The 26,531-nt window shown below is 65.8% G+C and overlaps 1 protein-coding gene across 1 annotated transcript in view; it reads left to right on the forward strand.

The window, feature by feature from the left end:
* The first annotated feature begins 721 nt into the window (after positions 1-721).
* MACF1 (microtubule actin crosslinking factor 1) overlaps positions 722-26,531 on the forward strand; it is a 136,096-nt gene continuing 110,286 nt past the window's right edge. Inside the window, exon 1 of the mRNA XM_032202130.1 lies at positions 722-941. Within this exon, the coding sequence (XP_032058021.1) occupies positions 722-941 (220 nt within the window). The remainder of the gene's footprint in view (positions 942-26,531) is intronic.

Genomic DNA, 26,531 nt, shown 5'->3' on the forward strand with positions numbered 1-26,531 from the left:
GGGGGGTCTCTTTGTTCGTGCCTCGCCGAGCACACACTGGGGGGGGGGCGAGGAAGGGCTCGGCTCCATGGAGGCGCCTCCTCTGCCGCCGCACATCGGCTGCGGGGCTCGGGCGCTTGGCGTGCATTTTTCCTGGCCGAGCTGGAGGGTTACAATGAGAATGGGTTTTAAGCACGTCTCGCGCAAGGTGCTTATTTGCCCAGCGTGCGTACGCTGCACAGCTCACCCCCTGCTCGCTGCAGAAAGCCCGACCATTTTCTCCTAACGTGATTAATAGGATTTTTAAAGCAGAGGGGAAAAAAATACAAAAAAAAAACACAAACCCAGGTACAAAGGGCAGGGCAGCTCCCACGGCTCCTTCTCGCGCCGAGCACAAAGAAACCGAACCCCAAAGGCTGGGCTCTGCTTTGTGGCAGCGAGCTGGTGCCGGGGATGCCGGTGTGACCTTTGCTGGCAGAGCAGTGGCCGTGCTGCTGACCCCGTTCCTGGGCTCCCGGCCACCAGACCAGCACTGGGGACACCGAGGCAGCGCTCAGGAGCTCCGGGGGGGGGCTGATGTACCCAGCAGGAGGGTGCCTGGGCATAGGGGCTGCGGTGGGGTGCTTGCCCCTCCATCACCCCTGTGGAGGGGAGGGAGAGGTAGGCAGTGGCCCGGCGTCACGCGCTGTTTGCTCCTTCTGCAGGCTGCTGCCCGCGGGGACGTCCTGCCCGCGCCGGGGCCATGTCGTCCTCCGACGAGGAGACCCTCAGCGAGAGGTCGTGCCGGAGCGAGCGCTCCTGCCGGAGCGAGCGGTCGTACCGCAGCGAGCGCTCGGGCAGCCTCTCCCCCTGCCCCCCCGGGGACACCCTGCCCTGGAACTTGCCCCTCCACGAGCAGAAGAAGCGGAAGAGCCAGGACTCGGTGCTGGACCCGGCCGAGAGGGCTGTCGTCAGGGTCGCAGGTAAGGCGGCGCCCGCTGCTCGGCCGTGCCACGGGGCCCCGGGGTGGGGGGCTCACCCTGCGGTGGCCGAGGTGATGTCAGGGGCTGTCCCCGTCCCCCCCCAAACTGCGGTGCAGGACGCCCGTGTTCAGACCTCCATGGTGCCACGGAGAGCGTGGCCAAGGTGGCCCTGCCGTGGTGGCCCTTGGCTGCTGGCCGGGCACGGGTCGGGGTGGGTGGAAGCCCCTCGTTGGGTGTGTTTGCACCCAGCAAGGTGCCAGGGGCTGGGCACGGGGCTCACGAGCGAGGCAGGACGGAGGCTGGTGGGGCACAGCCTCACACTGGGGCAGGGAGGACACGGCCTTTGGCGCTGGTGTTTTGGCTCGGTGGCGGCTCTGGGCAGGGCTCGCTGTGGTTTGGTTGCTGCTCTCGGCACGCTGTGCTCAGACGATGACTGGGCACCTCGGAGGCTGCGCTGGGTGACACCAAGGTGCCAAATTATGGGCTAAATGGGCTGAATGGCTCCCCCGCTGGAACAATGCCCCCGGCCAGACCTGGGGGAGGAATTTGCCCCGGGAGGTTTTTGGTTTCCTCCCGGCTGCTGGCGGGGTTTGGCTGAGAGCTGCGCCTGCTCCTTCGCCACAGCGCCCATCGGCAGCCCTGGCACGTGGCCACCGGGACCCCCGATGTCCTGGGACCCCTGCACTGGGGACGAGGACACCGGGAGCCTCTCCTGGGGCACCTGGCACCCCGGGGTGCTCTGGCTGGGCCTTTCCCAGCTGTCACCCCAAGGAAACCCCAAGGCCTGGCTTTGATCTTCTCGCAAAGGAGCACGAGAGGGGGGCGAGCACCCCGCCAGCCCCCTGCCCCCCAGTGAGCGACCCTGGCACTGGGCTCCCCGGTGCGGGCACACGGCCGCGTGCGTGCACACGTGTGCGGGTGGCCCCGGCCGTGCCGCTCAGGCTCCCGTGCAGTTTGGGGCAGGAAGAACCAGTCGATTCAAATGAGGGCTCCCAGCGTGCCGGCTGGGGCTGGGGGGAGGCAAATGCGCAGGGTGCGGCCAGGCCCTGCCCCAAACGCCCGCGCTGCCGGCACCGAGCACCCGCAGCACCCAAACCGGCACCGTTCCCGCACGGGTGCTGCCCGCACCGGGGTCCTGCTCCCCCAAGGACCCCGTCCTGCCGGGGCTCAGCACCCTCAGGGTGCTGCGGGCGCAGCCGAGCTCGCCGCCGGGCTGTGCAGGATGCCGAGTGCTTGTCATCACGCCGGGTCGATGCAGGCTGTGATTAAAAGCGAGGGGATGTCACAAAACACCCAGCCTCACGCAGCTTCCCCAGTAAAAATAACTCGGGAGGTGCAGCCAGACAGCGCCGAGCCGGGGAAGAAAGAGTTGGAGACAGTTTTGTGTCACCGGCTTCACAAACGAGCTGAAATATTGATTCGGATCCCTGCATTATTCAGCGTGGCGCCGCGCTCGCCCCGGCACCTGTGCCCCCAGGGGGCTCTGACCCCCCTTTGGGGACAGGAGGGAGCAGGGCTGGGGGCAGCGGCTGGCCCCGGCCGCTGGGTGACCCGCGGAGGGGACAGCGGGGACGCTGCGGTGGGGACAGACCCCAGGGTGCCCCCTGTGTCCCGCTGGCTCCTCTGATCCGTGTCCTCGGGGACCCCCGGGCAGTGCTGGGGACACCCCGTGACAATTTGCTTCTCGTGGGCTCGGGGCTGGCTGCGGTGTCACCTCTGAGTGTGTGCCCTGGGGGACGTGTGGTGGCACCACCGCTGCCCGTCCTGCTGGCATCTTCACCGGGGGGGGGTCCGGGTGCTCACGGTGTCCCCTCTGGCATCGGGGCCAAGGAATTGGGGACGTGGGGACGCAGCCGTGCCCCGGGGAAAGGGGCGGCCAGGAGCTGCAGGTGCCAGGGGCTGGGGAGGGGCTGGGGGCGCCTGTCCCCGTGTCCTTCCTGGGGGGGGGACGCTGGGGACGGGGCTGTGTCAAGCCTAACTCATCCTAAATGAGTTTGCCCTCGGTCCTGCCGGGATTGTGTTCTGCTCGGGGGGTTGTTTGGGAGAGTCTGGGGTGGTGCTGGGCGATGCTGGGTTATACTGGGTGATACTGGGTGATGCTGGGTGATACTGGGTGATGCTGGGTGATGCCCGTTTGGGAGCGGGGTGGGGACGAAGCCAGCCCCTGGGGACGGACAGGGAGGATGGCACGGGGGGGGACACAGCCCCAGGGGACCCCCCCGGACCCAGGGTTTGTCCCCATTAGGACTGTGGGTTTTGGTGGCCAGGACCGGGGGGGGACGCTGGTGGCTGGCGCTGCGGTGCCATCCCCACGGAGATGTGGGGTGCGGACCCTCGGCACCCATGGGTGCTGCCGGGGGACCCGGGGGTGCCTGGGTGGTGTCGGGGACCCGCGGTGATGTCAGGGCTGTGGGAAGGGGCTTTTCTCGTCGCCGTGGTTACCCAGCTGGCTGCGCTCGGGTTGCCATGGGAACAGCGCAGCCCGGGCGAAAAAGCAACGTCTTGCGGCGGCCAAAAAAGGCTGGGATTTGCCCCAGAAGGATGGGGGGTGGGGGCAGGGTGCTGGGACACAGTGCTGTGGGTGTACTGGGAGGCACTGGGAGGCAGTGTTCTGGGAGCACTGGGAGGCACTGGGAGGCACTGGGACGTATTGCTCTGGGTGCACTGGGAGGCACTGGGCACGGAGCTCTTGGTGCACTGGGAGCACTGGGAGGTGCTGGGATGTATTGCACTGGGAGGCAGTGGGTGGCACTGGGCACGGTGCCCTTGGTGTACTGGGAGGCACTGGGAGACATTGTACTGGGAGCACTGGGAGCACTGGGAGGCGCTGGGATGCGTTGCACTGGGAAGCACTGGGCGGCACTGGGTGCAGTGCCCTTGAGTGTACTGGGAGGCACTGGGAGGCATTGTACTGGGGGCACTGGGAGGAGCTGGGACGCATTGCTCTGGGAGCACTGGGAGGCGCTGGGTGGCACTGGGTGGCACTGGGCGCGGTGCCCTTGATGTACTGGGAGGCACTGGGAGGAGCTGGGACACATTGCTCTGGGAGCACTGGGGGCACTGGGAGCACTGGGAGCACTGGGAGGAGTCTCCGGGCTCGGTGCAGCCACCAGGGGGCGCAGCGGGGCCGGTACCGGCTCCACCACCGGCGGGGCGGCGCCGAAAGGGGCGTGGCCATTTGAGGGCGTGGCCAGACGGGGACGGGCGTGGCCCGTCTGGCGGGGCGTGTCCCTCCGGGGTGGGTGAGGGCGTGGCATCGTTGGGCGTGGCTTAGAGGGGGCGTGGCCTGGGGGGGCGGGGCGTGGCTCGGCGGCGGCGCGGGGCGGAAGCGGGGCCGCGCAGAGCGGCGGTGGCCGCGGCGCCGGGAGCTGCTGGCGGCGGCGGGGGGGGGGGGCGGCGGCACAAAGGGCGCCATGGCCGGGTACGTGCCGGGGCTGCTGCCGGCCAACCGCAGCCAGGAGAAGGAGTTCGAGCAGGCCTACGAGGACGTGCTGGAGAGATACAAAGGTGCGGCCCCGGCGGGAGGCGGAGGTGGCGGCGGGCGGCCCGGTTACGGGCCCGTGGGGTGGGGGGGGGGGGGGGGGGTGGGAGAGAACCGGGGTGCGCCCCGGTCCCCGCCGGGCTGCGGGGGGGCTAAGGCGGCGGAAGGGTCCCTGGGGGTCCTTGGGGGTCCCGGGGGGGGCCGTGCCCCTGCGGCCACCCCCCGTTCTCCCTTCACCCCCGGTCCTGTCCCGCTCGGTGCCCCCGGTTTGTGCCCGGTGGGGGCAGCCCCGGGGCTCCGCGGACCCCCCCGTGCACCCCGAGGGTCCCCCCGTGGGGTTGGGATCCGCGCCTGGGGTACCGGGGGCGCAGTGCCCTGAGAACGGAGCACGGGGGCCAACCCCACTCCGGTCCCCACGGGGGTACCGGGACGCCCCCCCCCGGGGTATGGAGACCCCCCCTGGGTGTCCCCGGTCCCGTTCGTGGGGGTTTGGGGCCGTGGGGCCGGGCGGTGCGGGCGGTGAGTGTGCACTTTTGGTGGCTGCGGGCACGCTCCTTGGCGGCAGTGCTCCATCACCCCCTGGCCGTGCAGGGGGCTGCTTGGGGGGGCTGGCTACCGGCCCCCGGGGCTACCACCCCCCGGGGCTCCCAGCGCCCTGCCCCGCTCCAAGCAGAGCAGCCGGGTCTCCAAAGCACCGAGCCCCAAGGAGCAGGAGCTCTCTCCGTGCCCTTTTCCTTCTTGCACGCAGAAAGGGCAGTGATGGATTCCCCCGGTTCAGGGGGTGCTGCTCAAATGTTCTCCCGTGGGCGCAGCGTGGGGCCTCCGCCTCCATGGGGAGAGGGAAAGAGAGAAAGGCAGAAAGCCCCTCGTGGTGTCTGGGCTTGGGAAGGCGCTGGGTGACGTGACCCAGCCTGTCCAGGTGCTTCGTGGGCTGGTGTTCAGGAAAAAAAAAACACCCCGTGGGGTGGCCAGGCGCCGTGCGGAGGCGCTGAGGGCAGCGCAGGGAGATGGGGCTGGCGTGGGAAGGGCGCGCTGACACCCTGGGCTCTGCTCGGCATCACTCCTCCCTCACTTCTCCCAAGTCCCAAAAGAGAAAATGAAATCTCAGGGTGTGATTTGAGCCGGCTGCAGCCCCACGGCCCCGCTCGCCATCCCCCAGCGCCGCACCTTGCTCCGGCCGTCGGCTGCGCTCAGCCGCGATGCTCCCGTGGTCAGGGGACAACCTTCTCCGGGCTGCTGCGGTCGCTGTGCCGGCTGTAGGAAGCCGGGAATCGCCTGGAAATGCCCCGCTGGTACCGCTTGTGGTCTTGTTTATGGAGCCCATTCAGCGCAGGGGAAGTGAGTGTTTGTGCAGGATGGAGGCTGGCCCCTGCCTCTGCCCCTTCCCAGCTCTCCCAGGACATCTCCTGCTTGCTGCGGGGCCTTGCTCGAGCTGGGAGCTGCACTGAGAGCTGCCAAAATGTGCAGGGGTCACCTCTGTGAGCAGAGCTCTTTGGTTAAAAACCAGCTTTAAAAACGAACCTGAGCACTGGGGCCTCTGCCTGGAGCCAGCCCGGGGAGGGTCCCGGAGCTGGTGCGGTGGGCTCTGGTTCCCCGGCTACAGAGCTCGTCTGGAGCTGCAGAGCAGGGGTTAACCAGATGGCAGATCCCCGTGATTTCTTTCTTTATCAGGCTCCCACTGTAGGCAGACGAGATGCCGAGCGTGATTCGGGTGTCAGGTAGGTGTTCTGCTTCAGCGCCGCTGCTCGCAGCCGGACTGCTCCCGCGCAGGTTGGTGGAAGAGGCTGGCAGCAGCGTGGGCGCTGCGCGGGGGCACGGCTCCGTGCTGCTGCGGGGGGCTCTGCCCACCCCGGCGGTGCCCCGGTCCCCAACGGGGGCGGATGGAACGGGGTTGGGAAGCAGAGGAGGAACCAGGGGCTGCGTGGGCTCGGGTGCCTCCTCGCAGTGCGCTGCGGAGCCTCGGCACCCTGGGGTGCGCCGTGTCCTCGGGGAGAGCACACAGAGTGACCTGTGCTGTCCTGCACGGACCCAGGCACCTGCAGCTGAAAAAGCCGAGCTTCCTGGGGCTGCCACGGGACATCTCTGGGATCTGGGGCTCTGCCGAGAGCCGGCGGTGAGCGTCTCAGCGTGGTGGGGCCGCACCCAGGAGGCTCGGCACGGCGCGGCGTGGCGCGGCTCCCAGCCCCGCTTGCCTCATCGCCGGATGGTGATGCTGTGGCACATGCCAGGACGTGCAGCGGCGCTGCTGACGGTGCCCGTGAGAACGGTGCAGGCGGCTGCGGTGCAGCACTCCCAGCGTGGTGCCTCCCAGCTGGAGCAGGGAGTGGTGGCGGAGGTTTTGGGGACGGGTCAGTCCCCGGGATGCTGCTGCGGTGGCGGAGCAGGTTGAGGGCTCTGAGCTGGAGGAAAAGCCCTGGCTTTCCTTGCAGGTTCCTGGCATGTTGTGTGGCTTGGTGTCCAGGCTTGGCCTCTGTTCCCAGCACTTGCCACGTCCCCGAATTTGGCAGGGTGCAGGCACACCGCGTCCCTGCAGGAAATCGTGAGGCCGAGTGTGGCCCCATGGGCAGCAGCGCAGGCTGCGGGCGGTGCTGCCAGCCCCATGCAGGTATGGGTCGTGCTTTCTGTGCTCAGAGCACTTTAACCATCAACTAATCAACCCTGCTGGGATCCCTTCTTCCAAATAATTAACTCTTTTTGGGGGTCGGAGGTAGAATTTGGCGGTTAGCATCAGAGGATCCCCTTCCCACCTGTCCTTGCCTTCTCTTCCTTCGCCACGGTGCCACGCGTGTGGCCCGACGTGTTTGCACGGGGGCTGGCGTGTCAGCACGTCCCTGTGAGCACACTTGGTGTGAGGTTGGGGACATCTGCCCCGGGGCTGGAGGAGAACAGGGCAGGACGGTGGCGTGGATGAAGCAGGGTGCGTTGGAGCCCTCCCTGTGGCAGGCAGCCCGGCTGCTCCTGGCCATCTCCAAAGCAGCTCTGTTTTCTCCCAGCAGTCTTATCTTCTCCTACACGAAACCTAACTGGTGGTTGTACGTCCGGGTCTTGTCTGTGCTCCAGGGTGGGGGTCTCGGGCCGGAGGCAGCGCTCCCGGCAGCGGGGATCAGCACCACGACCGCCTGCGTCGCTGCGCGGGGCCGCGTCCCGCTGCGGGGCAGCAGCCGTTGTGCTAAGATAAACATCATTCCTCGCTGGTGATGAGCGGGCTGCACGAGGGCTCTGCAGCCTGCCAGCACCCCGGCGGGACGGGTGGCGTGTTGGTGAGTCCTCGCCGCGGGAGGAAGCCCTTCTTCTTCCTCTCCATCGCCTGGGAAGAGGGGAACTGGGCGCTGCCACCTCACCGGGGTTGCTGCTGTGGGCAGCTCCGCTGCGTGCTCTCCACGAGTCCTCCTGTGCTGCTTCCCTGGGCCCTTCCCGGAGTGCTCCGGCTGCCCTGAGCCCATTAGATTTCCCCCACAGGACCCGATGACTCTATTTTGGGAGGCACAGGGAGGTGCTGAGAGGGACCGGACACCCGGGGGTCTCGGGGCGGTGGCGCGGTGCCTGGAGCCGGCTGCCCACGAGGCTTTGGTGGTGGCTGAGGTGGAAGCTGGGCTCGTGGTGCAAGATGCTGTTTTGCTCGCGTTTGTTTTGGACAGCAGGGAAATGAAGCCGGTGGTTTTTCTGGTGGCAGGACCCACCCTGCCTTGCCTGGCCAGGTTTCTGCTGCCTTTGCAGTGGAGTCACCGTCATCGCCGGCACGTGACGGCGCCTCCCGAGCTCCTCTCCCGTGCCTGCCGGAGGCTCGCTTGGCCGGGAGGCTCGTGGCCTCCCTCCTGCGGCCAGCCCCCAGCCCCAGAACCTGTTCCAAGCGGATGGCAGTGATGGAAATTGTGTCAATTCGTGTCACCATGCTCCGAAACCACCGCCGTGGCTCTGCGAGTTTGGCTGAGCGCTACCGTGGGGCATCGGGGGGCTGCCGGCTGCTTCTCTGCTGTTTTCCAGGGGAACTGCTGCTGCTTTGGGGACAAACACCCCGGGGAGCTTGAGGCCATCGCTGCCAGTGTGGGGCGGCAGCGCTGCGGTCACCGCTGCGGTCACCTCTGGCACGGTGCCGCCGGGGGCGAGGACGTGCCGAGGCCGTGCCGCGCCGGTACCTGGCGCCGGGAGCCTTTGATCTCATCTCAGCAGCAGGTTGGAGGGACTGCGGATGCCAGGGCGCTCGGAGAGCAGCCCGCGGTGTTCTCGTGCTCCCTTTTTTTTAGGTGCCGTGGCGCCGTTTGTGTCAGTTCTGCCTCGGAGCCTGTTCCTCCTCGGCTCGGTGAGGCTGAGATCTCCGACCTCCGTCTGCTGGTCCGCGGCCAAGCTCCTTCCCAGGCTGGTCTCGTTCGTGTCAACTAAGTTTAGACTGCAATGGACATACCAGGGCTGATGCCAGCAGGAAGAAACCTCTCCAGTCTCCCAGGGAGAAGCATAAAAAGAGGATTTTTTTTTTCCCCCTGCTCATTCCTGGAAGCGTTCTAACAGCATTGTTTGAATACCGGGGTGATTGATCCCTTTGTGTGCACCTAAAACAGACAAAATCCGGCCCGTGGAGACGCTGGGGGACGCGGGTTCCTCCTGTCTCTGCGGGGAGCACTCCAGCTCCTCCTGAGCTGTGCTGGGCTGAGCTGAAGCCCCTGGTCTGAGCCCTGGGCAGGGGCTGTGACCGTGGGCACCGCGGTTCGGCGGGGCTGAGCTTGCATCCATCACATCCCCAGGAAGGAGCAAAACTCAGCCTCCTTCATCCCCCATTCCCCGGGGGTCGTTTCTTCCAGCAGCCCCTGCCTGTGCCCATGGCGAGGAGCACGAGGGCAGGGCTGGCTGGTGCCTGGTGCCTTCTCCACAGCTCTTTATGTTGGAGTGGGGGGCGTGGGGGCTCGCGGTGCCTCTTGGGGATCCGCAGCAGGGCCGGATCCCGGCAGCCCGGCTCTGTTTTTGCAGGGCAGGTGAGGCAAGAGCCGCCCGCGGGGCGAGGAGGGGCGGCGGCGGTGGGTGTGATGGTTGGGGAGTGCTGGGAGCCCTAATTACGGGGCTGGGCCTCCCGGCCCCTGCGCTGCACGTCCCAGCCGGGCGCAGGATGTGTGCCCCAGCTCCTCTCCTTGCCACGTGCTGCAGGGCGAGCAGGAGCGTGCTGTGCTGCCCCTGCTCCCTGTGCTCGGTGGTCCCATCCCCAAAGGCACCGGGTCCCTGCTCGGTGCTGCCCTGGATGTCCACGTCCCACATCCCCAGCAGCTGGGCTTGCAGAGTGCTGGCCTCCAGCTCCTCTTCCTTCCTTCCTTCCTTCCTTCCTCCAGCCTTGCTGGAAGCCCCACATTTGATGTCTCAGCACTGCCCTGGCTTGGCTGGGGGGACCGGGCCAGCAGCCAGGGCTTGGGGATGTGCAAACGGCCCCGGGATGTGTGTGTGTGGGGGGGGAAGCCCTGTTGGGGAGCGCTCCCCGCAGAAGGCAGCGTGTGCAGAGGATGTTTGTGTTAACGAGCTGGGAAGTTTCGCTTCCAAGCCCACGTCCTGGGGTTTTCTGCCTGGGGATGAATCCCATCCGGCTCGGGGGCCGGGGCGGGGGATCTCCGGAGCAGGCTTCCCGCGGGTGAGGCGGTGTCAGGGGGTCTGGACCCCCAGATTTGGAGTGTCCCCAGCTGGGGATATGCTGAGGTGAGCCCTCGGATGCAGTCCGAGGTGTCCCCTGCCTCTGGGGCGGATAAGTCCTGTGGTTCCTGGCAGGGGTGGCGTGGAGAAGCTGCTGGGAGAGGTGGCCCCCAAGATTTTGGGGAAGAAGCGGGGTGTGAGGAGGGGCTGGTGCCCTCTGGGTGTCAGGAGAGGTGTGAGCAGGGAAGCAGCCGTGCTGCTGGGGCATCCTGCAGCTTGGGGGAGCGTGTGCCTTGGGACCAGGAGCCCGTGCGTGCTGCGTCCCCGCAGGCGCAGCGCCGGGAGTTCCCACCTGCCCCTTAATTTCCTCTCTTTTATCAGGAATCCAGATCAGTCGGTTCTGGGCTGCTGGCTGGGGCTCTGCGAGGGCACGGTGACTGTTTCTCGTTGTCTCCCTGTGAATTAAACCTGCCTGATGCTTTTTCTCATTTCCTGTTTGCTCCTGCTGCCCGGCGCTGCGCTCACAGTCCCCTGCCCAGGGCCATGTCCTCTGCCTGCCCTGCTGCAGGAGCTGTCCCTTGCTCCTCTCCTCCCTGTGCCTCTTTTTTTCCCTCATTTGCAGCTCGGGCCTTGAGGCCGGTGGCTGATGGAGTGTTTGTCAGTGTGGAGCAGCGTTCAGGGGGTGCTGTTCTGCTCCTTGTCCCCGGCACCGCCTCGCTCCCTCCTCTCCCGGCCGTTCTCTCACTTGCCCAGGGCGCAGACCCTGAACCTGTTTGTTCGCGGGGGCAGAAGGGCAAAGTCTCCTTCTACCTCTCTCCAGCTCAGTTAAGGGTACAACACTGTCTTTTTTTTTTTAATTAATAGTGATAAAAAGTCCACAGCAGGCTGCTGTCCTGGCCCTCCAGAAATGCCTTTGCCAGCAGCTTATTTTTCCCTGCGGGAAGCTGGCTGCGAGGGCTCCTGCGCCGGCGGAGCTCGCGCTGACCTTGGGCAGTGCTGCTACAGGAGGCAGGGACCCGCAGGGAGCTCCTCCTGCTCCTGCTGGGTGTGCTGCAGGCAGGTGAGTGGTGCCGGAGCACCTCGAGGCACCTCCTCACCTCGCCGTGGGCACGGCCAGCCCCTGCTCCCCGTTTGGAGCCCGTCCGGTCGATGTGACAGCTGTGCAGTGATGGCCACGTTCCTGCTGCAGGAAAACAACCGTGCCCCGGGCTTGTTCCTGTTCCTGCAGCGGGTCGTGTGTCTGTGCCCTGGCTCTGGTGGCGTCCTTGGCACGCTGTGAGCCGCTCTGCCCCCTGTGCAGGTGGCTCCTGCACCTCGGGGCGAAACTGTGCCGGGCGCTGCGGTGGGAGCACGGCTGGCAGGGACAGCAGCACGCAAAGCTCTCGGTGCGGGCGGCTGCAGACGCTGCACGTGGAGACATCTCATCCTCTCGGGCTGCTTGGGATGCTTGGGATTCTTGCTGCGAGGGGCAGTTGTTGGGCTGGGGAGGTTGGGATTCCTCGGCCAGGCAGGCAGCCGGGGCACGGCGGCCGTCCCGGGAGCTGCGGGCTCCCTCCGTGCTCCGTCCCCACCGTCCCCGCCGGCTCTCCTGTCCCGGCCGTGCAGCTCCAGGCCAGCTGGAGCAATCTGCCACGGGCCGGGGATTCCTGGCGTTCCCGGCAGGGAGAGGAGCCGGGATGCTGGAAAGGGATCTGGCAGGCGTCAGATCTGCGCCTCCTCAATGCCATCGGGGCGGGAGGAGAGGGGCTCGGCGTTCCTCCTCTTCCCAGCCCCATGGGGCGAGGATGCAGGCACCAGGGCTGGCTGCCACGGCTCACCCCTGCTTTTATCTCCCCAGAAGGACAAAACAAAGGTGTCGGGATGGGGGCACAGCCACGGGGGCTGGCGGGAGGGAGCCAGGGCATCGACAGCAGTGGCCAAGCCCGCTGCGTCCCCTCCTGTGCCTGGGCTTTGGGTTCCGCTGGAGCCTGCCTGGTGTCCGATCTCTCCCCTTTCCCAGGCAGGGAAGAAAATAAATGAAAATAAATGAAACGGGGCCGCTCAGCAGCTGGTCTGGCAGCATCGCCTGCTGCCTCTCGCTGGGCTTTGTTCCTCGCTCCAGCGCTTGGCACGGGGGTGATGGAGGGAAGGTGGCTGAGCGCTGGCGCGGCTTTGTGCCGCTGCTGGGGGGCGTTAGCACAGCCTGCAGGATTTGGGGTCCCCCGTGGCAGCTTGGGCTCTGCGGGGTGGCTGGGGACAGCGGGGACAGCAGGGCCCTGGAGGGGGCTGCACCCCTTCTTTCTGCCCCGTGCTCCCGGTTCCCTTCTCGCAGCCCCTTTGTCAGCAAGAAGCAGCTTTTTGTTTTTCTTTTTCCTTTTCTCCCCCAGAGGAAAATTCCATTGTGCTATTTTTAGTGGTGACAGCTCGGCTTCTTGCAGCAACTTCGCTCTGCTCCTTGCTCTGCCTGAAGGCAGCCGGGGGGTCCCTGGGTGTGGGGGCTGCGGGAGGGCCGCGGTGTGCGTGCAGGTGGAGGCTGCGGCGCGGCGCGGTGCCGATGGAGCGCTTCTGGCTCCAGCTGTGCGTGGAGATCCTTGGCAGAGCCCGGCGCGGCCGTGCATGGGCTGTTCCACGTGGCTGCACGCCGGCGGTCAGGTCTGCTTCCCCTCACTGGGATGAACGAGCTCCTGGCCCCACCACGGGTCGATAAATCCCCCGGGGCTGGGGCGGCTCCCCCAGAATCGGCAGCGGCGGTGGGGGGCGCAGGTTGTGCCGGGGGGGAAGCTGTAATCCAAGCCCTCCATCTGCCCCGCCGCCGTTCCCCTCGGAGAGCCGGGAGCGATTTTGGTTCTTGTGATCCTGGACAACCAGCTGTCGGGAGCACAAGTGGCAACTGGCCTTGGGAGCGTGCTGGGTTGGGAAAGGAAACCGATACGGCCGGGTGCGTGTCCGGCCCTGGAGAGGTGCGGGGCTGCCGGCACAGCGGGTCCCTGTGTCCTGCTCGTGGTCGCCTGGCTGGGCAAACTGCTTCCATGGACAGGTGTGGGTGATGTGGGGGTCGGCGCAGGGTGCTGCTCGCTCGGGGTGTCCCCACTGTCCCCAGACATCAGGCTGTGGCTCGGGGGGGAGCCAGGATTCGGCACAGGGGTGCCTGTGGTGGGTGTGAGCCCTGCTGGGAGGTGCCAGCCCTGGCAAACCTCAGCCAGGTGGCTCCTCCAGGGGCTGTGCTGTGGGTCTTGCTCAACCCGCTGCAATCTCTTTGGACAGGTGACACAGGAACAACGCAATCCGCCACCACCAGGGCTGCGTTTCGCCACCGCTCCCTCCCGTGTCGCGCACCCCCCGTGCGCTTTGCAGAGCCAGAACCGCTGCTGGTGGGCACCACGACGTGGTGGTGTCCACTCCCTGAGCAAAGGCACAACCAAAAGCGCTGCCCCTGCTTGGCTGGGGCTCCCCAGCACGGCTTCTCGTTAAATTATCAGTCCTTAATTTGCCAGAAGAGCAAAGCCGTTCCCGGTGGAGGCCCCTTCCAGCACGGGGCGGGCACGGTGTGCGGCCGCCTTGCTCTGGGATCACGCTGGGCTGGTTTGTGCTGCCAGCACGACTTTTAAAACAAGAAAATCTCCTTGGGGGTTTTGTAACCTCGGCACGGGTGGCATGTGGGGAGCCGGGGCCCGGTGTGAGCAAAGCATCGAGGCCAAAGGCCTTGGGGAGCCCTGCACCGTGGGGGTCTTTGCGGGGCACCTGGTTTTGGGGCAGCCCAGGTGGTGTTTGTGGTTCATTGGTTGCCTTTCCCTGTCTGCTGCTGTCCTGCCTGAAAGCCTTGCAGGTTTTTTTTTTTGTTCCCCTCCCAGCGCTCGAGCTCCTTGCCCGAAATACCCGCAGGACACACAATACCCGGGACCCCCGGCCCCCGGGGACCAGGTGGTGGGAGCCGTGTGCGGGGTGCCCGCGGGGAGCTGCCGGCCTCATTTGCAAAAAGGGGGGTGGCTTCTGCCGGGGGGGGGAGAGGTTTGAGCAGAGATCATCGAATAAGGAGAGGCAGGGCTGGGCTGCGGGTGGCCAAAGGGCAGCGGCGGTGGCGGCAGCGTGGCGAGCGCGGGTGGCTGCAGGGTGTCCTCGCCCCGATGCCTCCCAGCTGAGCAGTGGGGCAGGACGATGAACGTGGACAAGTACAAGAAGTTCCTGGATGGCCTCAGCACCCTGAAAGGTACGCCAGCACCCCTCGGACTGGGGGGTAGAGCTGATCCTGAGCTGTGTCCGTGCTCCATGGGGGTCCCGGCTGCTCCCTCAGGGTCCGGCACAGCCCTGCTCGTTGCATCCCCTGGGTACTTTGAGCTGTACCCGGCTCCTTTTGGGACAGACGTGGCCTTTCTGCGGACAGGCGCCTGGGAGAGGCCGTGCCTGTGCCTTCCGTGGCTCTGCTTCACTTCCCTGTTTTGTCTTGGCTTTGGGCATTTAGCGGCATGTCAGGGCACAAAGCAAGCCGTGATGGCTAGCCTAGCCCCGGGCTGAGCACAGGAAGTGGAAGCTGATTTGCAAATAACAATAGAAAAAGAAATTGAGCTCCAAATCAGCCCTTGGAGGGGAGGGGACCTGACTGCAGCTCTTGTGGCTTGGGTGCAGGTGTTGGTCTCCGCAGTGCCCGGCTGTGGGTGTGCGGCAGCACCTCGCTGCGGGTAGGGGCTGGCAGCACCTGCATGCAGACCGGCGTTTTCCCTTTTTTTCCCCCCTTTTTTCTATTCCCAAACCTTTTTTTTCTGCTGCTCTGCTTTGCCCTGGCTCTCCCCAGGGAGCTGGTTGCGACACCCGATTGCGTGGCTGGCAGGGCCAGCAGCGAGCCCTGGCCGTGGGCAGGGTGAGGGCAGGAGGGTGGCACCGGGGGCTCTGCTCTGGCACGGCAGGACCCCAAATCTGCCGGGGGTTTGGGGTGGATCCGGTGGCTTTTGTCTTGGTGCAGCTCCTCCACTCACAGCACCTTGCTCTCTGCTGGCCGTGCTGCCCTTCCCTGGTGCTCCTGGTGGCTCCTAGGAGCCTGTGACGGCCTTGTTTTAATTTCCTCCCTATTTTCGGAGCAGTTTTTTGCTCAGGGACTCGCAGCTGGGCCTCGTCCCGCTGCGGGCAGGTATCGGGATTCTCCTGCTGGAAGGACGGCGCCATGGGAGGGGGAAGGAGAAAGCAGCTGGGGTGGCGTCGCCTGTCATCTCCGAGCACTGACCGACCTGCTGCTCCTCCCAGCGCTTCCTCAGGCTCTGCCAGCTGATCCTGCCTCACGACGGAGCTGAATCGATCCCATGTTTAATTTAGCAGTGAGCCAAGGGAGTTGCCACCCGGCCGCCTGGCGGCCTCCCCACCCTCCTGGGGCTGGTGCAGGGGGGGGGGGTTAATCCCGGCGCCCCCGGGGCCGCTCCGTGCCTGACAGCTGCCCTGAGCCATCGTGTCCGGGAGTAACAGAATTCACTTTCTTACCCCGCCGCGGAGTCCCTCGTACATTTTTCGTGAGCCTTGCTGCAGCTGGCACGGGGAATCAATGTACAAGGAGCTGGTGTCGCTGCGCGCCGTGCCGGGGGGGTGGCTGGCTCCATCCCCTGGTCACGTTTGTCCCCGTGTGTTCAGTGCTGGGGTGGCCTCACCCCCTCGGTCGCCCCCTTTACCCACTGCTTGGGGTCTGGTTTAATTCTGGGTTGGCTTCTGCTCGGGGTCTGGGCTTGGCTGTGGTGGAGGGGATGGATGGATGGTTGGCCAGAATCTGCTCGGTGCTGTGGGTGCCCGCGGTGTCCCCGGGGTGTCCCCACGAGGCAGCCCCGGTGTCAGTGAGCTCCTGCACTCGCTCTGGGGCTGTGCAGGTTTTGTGCCCTGCCTCCAGCTGTGGCTCTGTGACTTTCCCTCCTGTCTGTGAGCGCTGCGTGCCGAGCGGCTGGGATGCCACCGTTAATTGTGAGGCTGCGGGAGCTGATCTGGCAGCTCGTCCCCATCCAGGTGCTGCCCAAAGCCCTGCCTGCACCTCACCAGCGTCTGCTGGGCTCTCCGGGGCGATGCCAGCTCCTTTTCTCTCACCAACCACACCACCGCAGCCCTTCGCAGCTCGAATCCAGGAGCTGGGAGAGGGCAGGGAGCCCCTTTGTGCGCAGGGGCAGGGGGATGTCAGGGTCCCCGGGGGGCAAGGAGGCTCCGAGTGGCAGAGCCAGCCCCTGGCGCTGGCTGAGCACTTCCCCAAGCACCCGATCGTGGTCGAGGTGCCCGTCTTTGTGCAGGTGCCTGTGTTTAGCTGCTGTGGAGCTGGCTGCAGCGTGCCCGTCGCTGCAATGCCTTGGTGCTGGCAGCGGCTCAGCGTGCTCCTCAGCTCCAAAAGCAGCCCCAGGAGGGCTCCCCTCGAGCTGGGGCTTGGACAAAGCTGGTGGAAGGCAAGGTTTCACTGCCGGGGAGGACTCTTAGCCCCTGCCTCCCCCTCATCTCTATTCAGCTCCCCAGGGAGGAGCAGGCAGCAGCGGATATTGGAGCTGGAGCCGTTTCATATGTAAATGCTGCGTGTGCAAGCGCAGTGCCCTGACCCCCGGCGCCGTGCCAGCAGCTGTGCCACGGCCTCGTGGGGGCCTTGGAGGGCGTCCCGTGCTCCCCCCTGTGCCCACGGGGACCCTGCGGTGCTGCCCCTTTTCCCCTGGGCCTTGGGCAAAGGATGCTGCTGGGGGCTGCCCCCCCTGGGGGCTTGGCCCTGGGTGGAAGGGAACTGGGCTTCTTCTCTTGATCCGGGGTCATTTTGGGGAGAGGATGAGATAAAGTGGGTCACCCCGCCTGGCCTCACAGCTTCCTGGCTCGGGTTTCCCCGGGGCAGCAGGCTGCCGCGGCCCCGAGGTGACGAGAGCCTTGGGCTCGGCTCAGGAAACCCATTTGATTACAAATTTATTGCCGGGTTAATTTTATCCGTGGCATGACGACGGCCGGTTTCGCTTTCTCAGAAGTTTGTTGTTTACTTGGCAGCCAGATAAAATCCAGCATCTTCCTGGCCTTCTCCGCACGCTCGGGCTAATCTCCCTGCTTCATCTGACCTTGCCGTTGGCACGCACTTCCCCCGGGGGAGCTGAGCTCAGATTTTCCCCGTGGCAGGGCAGCCTCGAGTGGACCTCTCCTGCCTGGAAGGGAGCAGCTCTCCGGCAAAAACCTTGTGTCCTTCGCTCTGTGTGGCCCCTGCTGGAGCTGCCTGCAGGTTCCCCCAGCTGCCCTGGCTGCCTTTTAGCGGAGACACCCCTGGATGTGTGCTGCGTGGCCGTGGCTCTGAGTTCTGCCAGTCCCAGCTGCGTGCAAACCCGGCAGCAGCACGGGGTGAGCCGCGGGGTGTAGGAATGAGCCCCCGGCAAGCTTTTGGAGCGCAGGAGGGGCCGAATCCATCCCTGCTGCTGCTCAGAGGGGCTGCTGAGGGGTCAGCTGGGACCCTGCTGCTGGGATGGACCTGGTGGGGTTCTGCCCAGGCTGACCCGGTGGGTTTTGCCATAAAAAACGGGTTTGTAGACATACTGAGGGGGGCATGGGGGATTGCAGCAGGCGGCACGAGCCGAGCCCTACCCTGGTGCCGGCGCGGTGCCCGCGGCTGTCCCCGCGCGTTGCCGTTTGCCTCCGTCCCCTCACGTGATGGTTTCCCCGCGCTGGGGCCGCCCAAGGTGGCCGGGGGTGATAAGGGCACCGGGGCCACCATCTGCCCTCGGCACCGCGGGCGGGGGCCCGGGCGGGTTTGGGTTCCCTGCGCTGGGGATGTCCCTGCTGAGCGAGGACGAGGGGAGGAGTGTCCGGGGGGGTGATGGCATTCGGGGTGTTTGTCAGAGCAGAGATGAAATCCAGGGTGCGAGTGGTGTGGGCGCACGGGGGAGCACTCGTGCACGTCCTGGTGGCAGCGGGGACAGTCCTGGGAGCTGGGCCCTGGGGCTCTGCAGTGCTCCCAGCGCAGCCGACGGAGCCAGGGATGGCTTTTTGCTCCTGGAAGGTCCAGCTGAGCCCTCTTAAGAGCATCTTAAGGGCTTGGGCTGAGCTGGTGGGATCCAGCAGCCACCTCTGATGCCTGGTGCCGCGCTGCTGCTTTAACAAAGCCGGCAGAGAAGCGCTAGGACCTGGATTATTTCATTCGGTTTTTTAGCAGGGATTAAATTTCTCCGTGGGAGAGAGCGGGTCTCTAGGGAACGGAGGTCCCGGGCCCCTGCCTCCCCCTGTTCTTCTAATCCCAAATTCCTCACTGCGGCTGCACTTCAAGGCCTGGCTCATTACGGAGCCGCCTGCAGCAGCTGGAGCTGAAATGATTTCGTGTTGTGGCCGTGCTCAGGTTGGGTGCTCAGGTGCTGCGCACGGCAGGAGCAGGGCTCCCGTGCCGGGGCTCTCAGGGGTTTTTGGCCTTCCTCTGCTCCCTGTGACCACCATGGGGTGGCCAGGAAGGATGTAAGGACTCTATGCAGGCAGGATGGGGGAGCTCTGCGTGTCCTGGTCCCATCCCCAGCACCCCGGGTGCCGGCACCCCCCCAGGGGTACGGGCACAGCGCCGCGCTCCCACCCGCCGCCTCCCTCCCGGCACTAATCCTGCTCCACGCCGTGTAGTTGGGAGATCTGATGAGATCAAGGTTGTCTGCCTGCCCTCTATTTATAGACCAAAAGGAGCGAATCCGCCGCGTGGCTCCCTCTGACCTCAATTTTTTTGCACACCTCGTGTCCCACGAGCTGCCGTAGCTCCCCTTTGTGCCCCGGTGCCGGTCCAGCCCTGTGCGTGGGGCAGCTTCGTGGCACACGGCCGGTGCAGGTTCCCCCCCAGTTCTCTGCTTTTCTGCTGCTGAGCTCCTGAACCCCCAGACGTGCTCCCAGCTCTTTTTTTTTTTTATTTTGTGCCCTGCTCACGGGCACCCGGGGATGGGTGTGGGGCCGGCTGCTGCGTGGAGCCCTGTGTAAACGCGCCGCGGGCCCCCGCGCGCAGCACAAAGCGCGGATAGTTCCCGCTAGCCCAACGTTTTCCTATTTCCCCTGCTGCCAAGAAGCCTTCGGTTGGCGTTGGAATAACAAGCCTGTTTGCGGAGACACCAGGCCTTTTGTTAAGCCGGCAGAAAAGGGGTTTTGATTCAGGCGGCCTCTCCCCCCGCTGCCTTTCCTGCTTTCCTAAGCTGCTGTGGGAAGCGCAGAGCTTGGCCTTGAGCGGCCCTGAGCCGGCGGCTGGGGCTCGCCGCGTCCTGCCGGGGTTTGTCCGTCCCTCCGGGGGCTGGCTGTCTGTCCTGGGCACCGCATCCAGCCCCGAGCCGTGCCTCGTGTATCCCATAGGGGCAAGGATCAGGGCTGGGGCTTCATCAGGGGGTTCCTCCAGCCTGGGCTGCTCGCTGCTGTTGTGGGTTCGGTGCCCGCGTCGCACCCCACGGGGAGCGGGACGTGCTGGGAAGCACCGAGCTGGTGTTTACCCAGCGTGCAGACGGCGGCTCCGCGGAGGTGTGCTGCTGTCCCCGTGGCCGCGGGGCTAGGGAGGGACTCGGAGATGGCATCGGCTTCCTCGTCCTCCCCCGTCCCGGGAACGCAGCCACCTCGCCGTGTCAGCACAAGCCCCTGGGAAAGCGTGGAAGCGCCTGGTCCCGTGGGCGTGCGGGCGAGCCACGGCTGCAGCTGAACGTGGGGCCGAGCAGCGGGGCCGTGGCGCTGGCAGGATCCCAGGGCTGCTTCGTGCCCCCTGCCTGGAGAAAACCCCCCGGTGGGGGTCTCCCCGTCCCCCTGCTTTGTCCAGCAGCAGACCCGGCTCCCTCCTGCCCCGTGCCGTGGGGCCGTGCCGCCGGCTCACCGGGCTCGGCGCTCCCCCGCTGCCCTCCTGGGTGAGCGGCCGCGAGGTTCCCGGCACTGTTGGATGAGCAAGCTCAGCGTGGCTCCCTGCCAGCGCCCTCGCAGGGGTGACAAACCCGGGGAGGCTTCTCAGAAGTGGGAAGCGATGAGACAGTGCCCGAAGCGCTGCGTCAGCAGCAGGCCGACGGCCTCGGCGGTGATCTGGGAGCGCTGGCAGGCGGCGGGTGGATGGAGGCTGTTCACACGGGGTGGTGAGATCACCCCCAGCACCCGTGCTGTGTGATCTTCCTCCTTTCCAGCCACGGGGAGGGTTGGGAAGCAGCGTTTGAGGGATTCCAAAGGTCCATCCTAGCACCGTGGGGTGCTGCATTGCATGCGTCCAGCTTGTGCAGCCGGCGGCTTTGCCAGAGGGGACCTCTTAGGGTCCGTGCCGTGCACCCTGCTGATGGAGAGGGGCTCTCGTGTCACGGGGGGCTGCTGGAGGGGAGGGTGCCCACACTTGGGGCAGCAGAGCAGGCAGTGCTGGCAGCTGATGGCCCCTGTGGAAAGCTGCAGAATCTGGGTCACCAAAAAGCGAGTTTCACCAAGGAAAGGAGGCTGGGGTTCTGTGCTGGTGCCTCTGGAGACGCCGGCTGCTCTCCTTCCTGCTCTGGTTTCGGAGCTGCAGGAGGCTGGGAGCAGCTCTCCTGCTGGGACGGGCTCGCTGCAGATGCAAAGGGAAACAAACGCCCTCCTCCAGAGGTGTTCCTGTCCCTTGAGGCCCCGGGCTGGAGGTGCCAGCCCAAGGGTTAACGGAGAGCCTTGCTCCTGGGGAATGATTAAGCCGTGAGCAGGTGGCAGCTCAGCTCCGCTGTTTGCTTTGCAGAATGCGAGCCAGCAGCCATGATATTTGCTTCCAGCTCCTCTCTGCCCTCCCTTCCCGCTGCTCCCAGGGGCAGTGTCGGGGCTGTCCCCCCTGCAGCCGGTGCCCAGCTCTCCTCTGCTCCTGCTCCTGGCTCAGCATCCCCGGACCGGGGCACCGGCAGCTGCCCATCGACCTGGGCAGGTCCATGTTGGGAAGGGAAGTCTCTCTTGCTCTGTAATTACAATTTTGGAGCCCAGACGTCTGCTGGAAAGGGGAACATCTCCGTTGTTATCACCGGCACTTCCTTTTCCGAGTTCCTCGGAGCTCAGATTTTGCTGCTGACAGCGTGGGGGGGGCCGGCGGCTTCCCGGTGCGGCTCCCTTATCGCTGCCGAGCCGCGTCCAGCGGGGCCCCTCTGCAGAGGTGGCTGTGGTTAAACATTCACTCGGGATGCCCTCTCCGTGCGGCTGCAGGTTGGAGGCCTCAGAATTGGGCTGGGGCTGAGCAGCCCTGGGCCGAGCCGGGCTTCCCGTTACCCATGGGTCCAGCCCCGCTCCCGGCTCTGCAGCTCCCTCGGAGAGCCGTGCAGTGACAGGAGGTGACAGCGGGGCGCACGGAGCCTCAGTCCTTGCACGGGCAGCTCCCCCAGGACAAAACCCTTGCTTGATGCCCTCTAGAGACGTGGGGTTGGCTCTTACAGAAGCGTTGCTGCCAGGGAAGTTTTCCAGTCCCACCCCCTGAGACCTTTTACAGCCCTGAGTTCGGCTCAGGGGACGGCGCAGCCTCATCCCCGTCCCTCCTGGCTTAGCCGGGTGCCACGTGAGGGCTCCCAGGTGATGAAAGCAAAAAGGTAACGCTTAGCACGGGGAATGCTCCTGCTGCTGCCCGGCACGTTTGGGGAACCGGAGGCTTTGCCCGCACAGGCTGGAGCTGGTGATTCACCTGCAGCGGGAGCAGCGTTCAAAGCGGAGGCAGCGCCGGGGAGGAGCCGGGGCCGCGCTGGGCAGCGCCGGGAGCCGCCACCTGCCCGTTCCGCCTTGTTTTTCGCAGCCCAGATCAGAAGAAACGTCATCTTTGTTCTGGCTTCCCTCTCCCAGGGCTCCGGCGCCGAGGGCAGGGTGGAGCGAGCCCCGCGCCCGCCGGGGCCCTGCCCGTGCTTGTGCCGCGAGCGCGCGCCCCGCGTCTCGCTGAGCTGCCTGCCCGCTGCGCCCGCGTTCGCCGCCCTTCCCAAGGACAACCGTGCTGATGGCACCATGCCGTGGGCCCGGCTGTCCTCCGGGAGGAGCTGCTGGTGGCGTGGGGAGACGTGGAGCCCGGCTGAGCCCGCTCTGAGCAGCGTTTGCTCCCACCCGCTGCGGTGCCGGGGGTGAAGGGGTGCAGTCGTGCAGAGCATAGCAGACACGATTTGGAGGTTTTTGTGTGTGAGGGGAGATGTGAAGTGGTGTGGGCGCAGCACCTGGATCCGGGTGGTGAGGTTTGGGCGCAGCGGCTCCTCCTGGGGTTTGCTCGTTTGGTGCCTCGGTGAGGCTGGAGCTGCGCCCCCGTGGGCCCCCTTGGGATCCCTGATCCAGAGCTCCTGGATCTCAGAGGGGTTTTTTTGCTCCTTTCTAGTGTCAGGCTGCTGCCGTAAATGACCAAGATTTGCTCTTAGAACTCCCAGAAAACAGGAAAAAAACAACAGAAAGGAAAAAGCATCACAGAGGAAGCACAGCAGGAAGCATGGGTCTCGTACCAGGGTCATGCCTTTGGACATGCTCAGCACTGCCGTCAGCCGGCCGTGAGCTCACCCCACAGGCTGTGCACCCCTTCTCAGAGCACAGAAACCCCTCTGGAAAGCCCCCACAGCGTTGTCACCACCTTCCTGGCAGGTTCCCAGAGCTCCCCGCTGAGCCTGCAGCCCCTGTCCCGTCCAGCATTGCTTGCTGTAGGAGATGGAGGGGATTTTTATGGGCTTGGCTGGTCAGGAGCACCACAAAGGGTTGTTGGCTCCCTGGGGTGCAGACAAGCTGAGCTGAACCCCTGGGAGGGGCTCAGTGGGGTGCTGCCCCCCTGCCCTGTGGAGCCCTGGGTGCTTCCCATGCCCAGTGCCAGCAGCTTTTGGGCCAGCTCAGGTCCCGTTGCTGTCGGAGCCGAGCGCTTCGGCGTTTCCACAGTGCCACCTGGCTGCCACCTCCCCGAGGCTGGGGCACTGGGCGCTGGACACCCACCCCTAGCCGGAGGCTGCGTGGCCTCTGCTGCCTCCCGGGAGGCTGCAGTTCCTCAGGGGACGGAGGAGCATCCCCCCGGCATCCCCTGCCCCGGTGCCGGGGTGTGGTGCCCCGAGCGGTGCGGGTACCGGCGGTGCCGCTGCCCGGCGACTTCCCCAGTCATATAAGGAGATGCCGGAGCCGTGGTGGCGCAGCATTACTCACCGGGGAGGCGCACGGAGAGGGGGGGGCTCGGCCCCCTGCGTGATGCCTCTGCCCTGAGCCAGCCGTGACTCAGCTCCGGGCCGGGACACGGCCACGGGGATGGGGCACGGGGTGCGTGGGGCGGCTGCGCCCCTCTCTGGGCAGGTCTGTGCCCCTCTTGGGGGGCAGGGTGGGACCCTCCTCGCAGCATCCCCGTGAAGAAGACGGTTTTATGTTCAAACATTATGGGGGGGGCGTCTTATTTTTAGACTTCTGGCAATGCTTTGCAGATGTCTGGGATGGGAGCGCGGGAGGAAAGCCAGTAGCTGGGGGATCCGGCGCGCCGCCGCGGGGCAGGGCCGGGCTGCGTGGTGCTCGGGGGGCGAAAGGGGAATAATTTGGGGCTGTGGGATGAGGCACGGGGACCTCCCCCTAAAGCACGGAGGTGTCTGCGGGGCGGGGAGCCTGGGGCACGGCCCCCCCCAGCCCGGATTCCTGGGGCCGGGAGATGCTTTCCCCTGGCTCTGCTCTCCCCACCCGTTTCCTTTTCGGGCCGAGGCGACAGTCGGAACTGCGAGAGCCGCCTTGCGAGGAACTAAAATTAGCTGCGGGTGTTTTGTGTGTGCAGGGCCGTTTCCATGGCTGGGGGTGGCCTCGTGCCTCTGCCCCTGGTCGAGCGCAGGGTGCGGTGCCTGCCAGGGGCTTCGGGGGCCCCCCCTGAGCCTCCCCGATCTGCCCCGAAACCATCGCAGCAGCCGCCTGCTCCCCGCGTCTCCCACCCCCTGCAGCCGGGTGAATTACAGCCGCTCTCGGCTTCCTGCCGCAGCGAGAAATAGCTTCAAGGGATCGCTCGTGCCAAGAGCAGGCCATTAAACGGAGCATTAAAAGGAAAAATGGGGGAAACCGGCGTTAAATCGAGTGGAACGAAGCGCGATTCTGACCTCAGCCGGCCGCGGGGCTGATGGTGCCCCTGGGTCCTGGTGCTTTGGGGGGGGGGACCCTGAGTGCAGCTCCCCAGGGCATGGCCAAGCTCTGGTGCTGGCTCCTCTTTGTGTGGCCTCGTCCCTGGCTTTGGGAGCTGCCACTTGCTGCTCCCCCAAAGCGCTGCCCCCTCCTGCGTCCCCTCTGCCTGCCCCTGCGCTCCCTGTGCCGCTGCTGCTATAGCTGCAGGTCTGCTGGGGTCTGCTGAAGCGACCCCCTAACCTCTGTCTTCCTAAAGCAAAATGCACACATTTGAATCGCTTTATTTGCCACGGGGCTCGTCCAGCTGCATCCCCTCCTTCGGGGTGTGTGGGGCTGCAGGAGGTGGAAGCGCTCGGTGCGTGTTTTGGGGCGCCTGGCGAGGGGCAGGGTGCGACCCCGTGGATGGGGAGAGGAGGAAGGGGAAAACCAGCTCCTTTCCCTGAGAGCCTCGGACACGTCACGGCAGCAGCAGCAGCCGACGCTGACCCCGTGCCTGCTGCTTGCTATTTATGGTGGCCTCGAGCCGCCGGGAAGGGCCGCTGCAGGCGAGCGGTGCCGGGCAGCTTACGGCTCCTGCAGCGCTCCCCCAGCCTTAACAGAAAGCAGATTGCTTTAGATGAAAGCTATGCTGGAATGTTTTTAAGTCGGGCAGGGCCAGAGCTGTGGAAAACACGTTGCCACAGCGCTGAGCCCCGGGGTAATCCTCTTTATTCCCCCTTGCCCCTCTTATTAGCCCGCGTGGCCGCGGGGAGCTGCAGGTACCTGGTGCGGGATGTCCCCGCTCCATGGCTGGGGCTGAGATTTAACCGGAGCAGTGGAGAGCCTGTGGTGGGCTCGGTTTTAGGAAAGCCACATGTGCAGAAGTGTTTGGGTCTATCTCAATTTACTCGTGACATTTTTCTCTGTGGGCCTGGCCGTGCTTGTGGCTGTGGGGCACAGGCACCTCTGGGCGTGTGCGTGTGCCCAAAATCTCAGCGGGTTTTTGGGTGGAGTGGGATACACAGACCCACTGGGTGCTCATGGGGTGCCCTCAGCGTGCTGGGATTTTGGGGTCTGGTGCAGCTGGGATGTGCTGGCCCTGCACAAACCCATCGCCAGGCTCCTGCCCCTGAACCAGGCTGTGGTTTCGCAGCTTTCCGGGGCGCGGCTGTTGCGCATCGGCAGCGGGGCTTTCCCCTCCGCTGCCAGGAGCCCTCGGCGGGGCGAGCGGCTCTGAGCTCGCTGCTTCTTGGAAGGCAGAAACCCGGCGTTAAATTAAATTCTGAGTAACTCTGCACCCAGCCAGGGAGCGAGGCAAACCACCGGGGGCTGCTGCACGAGGAGCTCCGAGAGCGAAACCGAGCCTTGTGCCGGGCCCCCCCCCCGCCCATAACGGCTGTGTGGCCGCAGGGTGTGCAGGTCTGGGTGAAACCCCCAGAACAACGCCTGTGCGGGTGGTACGACCCTACAGGACCGTTAATTAACCCGTTAATTAGCCTTGTCAGACTGCAAAGCATCACCGTGCAGGGGCTGGCAGTGCTGGTGGCCCCCGGGGACTCGCCCGAATGCTGGCTGCAGGAATAACGGGGTGTGGGGAGGGACGGGGAGCAGGGCGAGCCTGCGGGTGGGGGAGAGCCTGGGCAGGGGCCCCTCGGTCACCCCCAGTTAGAGCAGGAGCTGTGGTGCCACAGACACCAGCCCCGCAGCAGCTGGGGGCCTCAGCCTCGGGAGGCATGGGGGAAACCTTTGTCTTTGGAGAGCCGTCTGCTCCCGGCCCATCGGAGTCCCGGAAATTAATTTATCCTAAAAAAAAAAAAAAGGAAGCGTTGTCCTGCTGCCGCAGCGTTTCCAGGCCTTTTGCTCTGCTCCCTCTGTAACAAAACGGCTCGAGGAGTGGGAAAAGCCAACGAGCTTTTGTTAAACTTCCAGTAACGATGGGGAAGGAGACACAAAACCTAAATCCGGCTTCGTTCTCTTTCACCCTTGCTGTTGGGGAGAGGATTTCCTACGGCCAACCTGGTGCTCCCCTGGGACGCGCTGGTGCTGCCGGCACGCAGCCGGGTGCCCCGAGCTGCCGGCGCGCCGCCCGCCAGCCCCACGTCTCCCAGCCTCTCCCCCCGGCCCCCAGCCCCACATTTTGGGGCCGGCTGTTTCGGTGCGGCCGTCCCACGGAGAGCCCCCTGCTCCGCGGAGCCGCAGCCGGCCTTCCAGCGGGGCTGGGAATGGAAATTCAGGAGATGACGTCTCTCCCCTTGGAAGGAGGAGGGGACGGGGGGGCGAAGTTTGACCGCGTGAACACGCAGGGAAGATGTTGGGGCCGGCCCGCCGCTCGCTTTCTCCTCTCCCCCCACCCTGAGCTCCACCATCCCCACCGGCCCCGTGCCCTGCCAGCCCCGGGGCCGCGGCCAGCTGGAGCGGAGGTGCCGGCGGGCGGCGAGGGCAGGAAGTTTTCGCAGCGTGCGCCGGCAGCGGCTCTGCCTCCCCTCGTTCCCCGCCGGCGATGCCGAGCTCGCGCCGCGGCCGCCTCCGGAGCGCAGAGTTTGGGGCCAGGGGTGCAGCCA

This window comes from Aythya fuligula, chromosome 23, assembly GCF_009819795.1.
Source record: "Aythya fuligula isolate bAytFul2 chromosome 23, bAytFul2.pri, whole genome shotgun sequence".
Lineage (NCBI taxonomy): Eukaryota > Metazoa > Chordata > Aves > Anseriformes > Anatidae > Aythya > Aythya fuligula.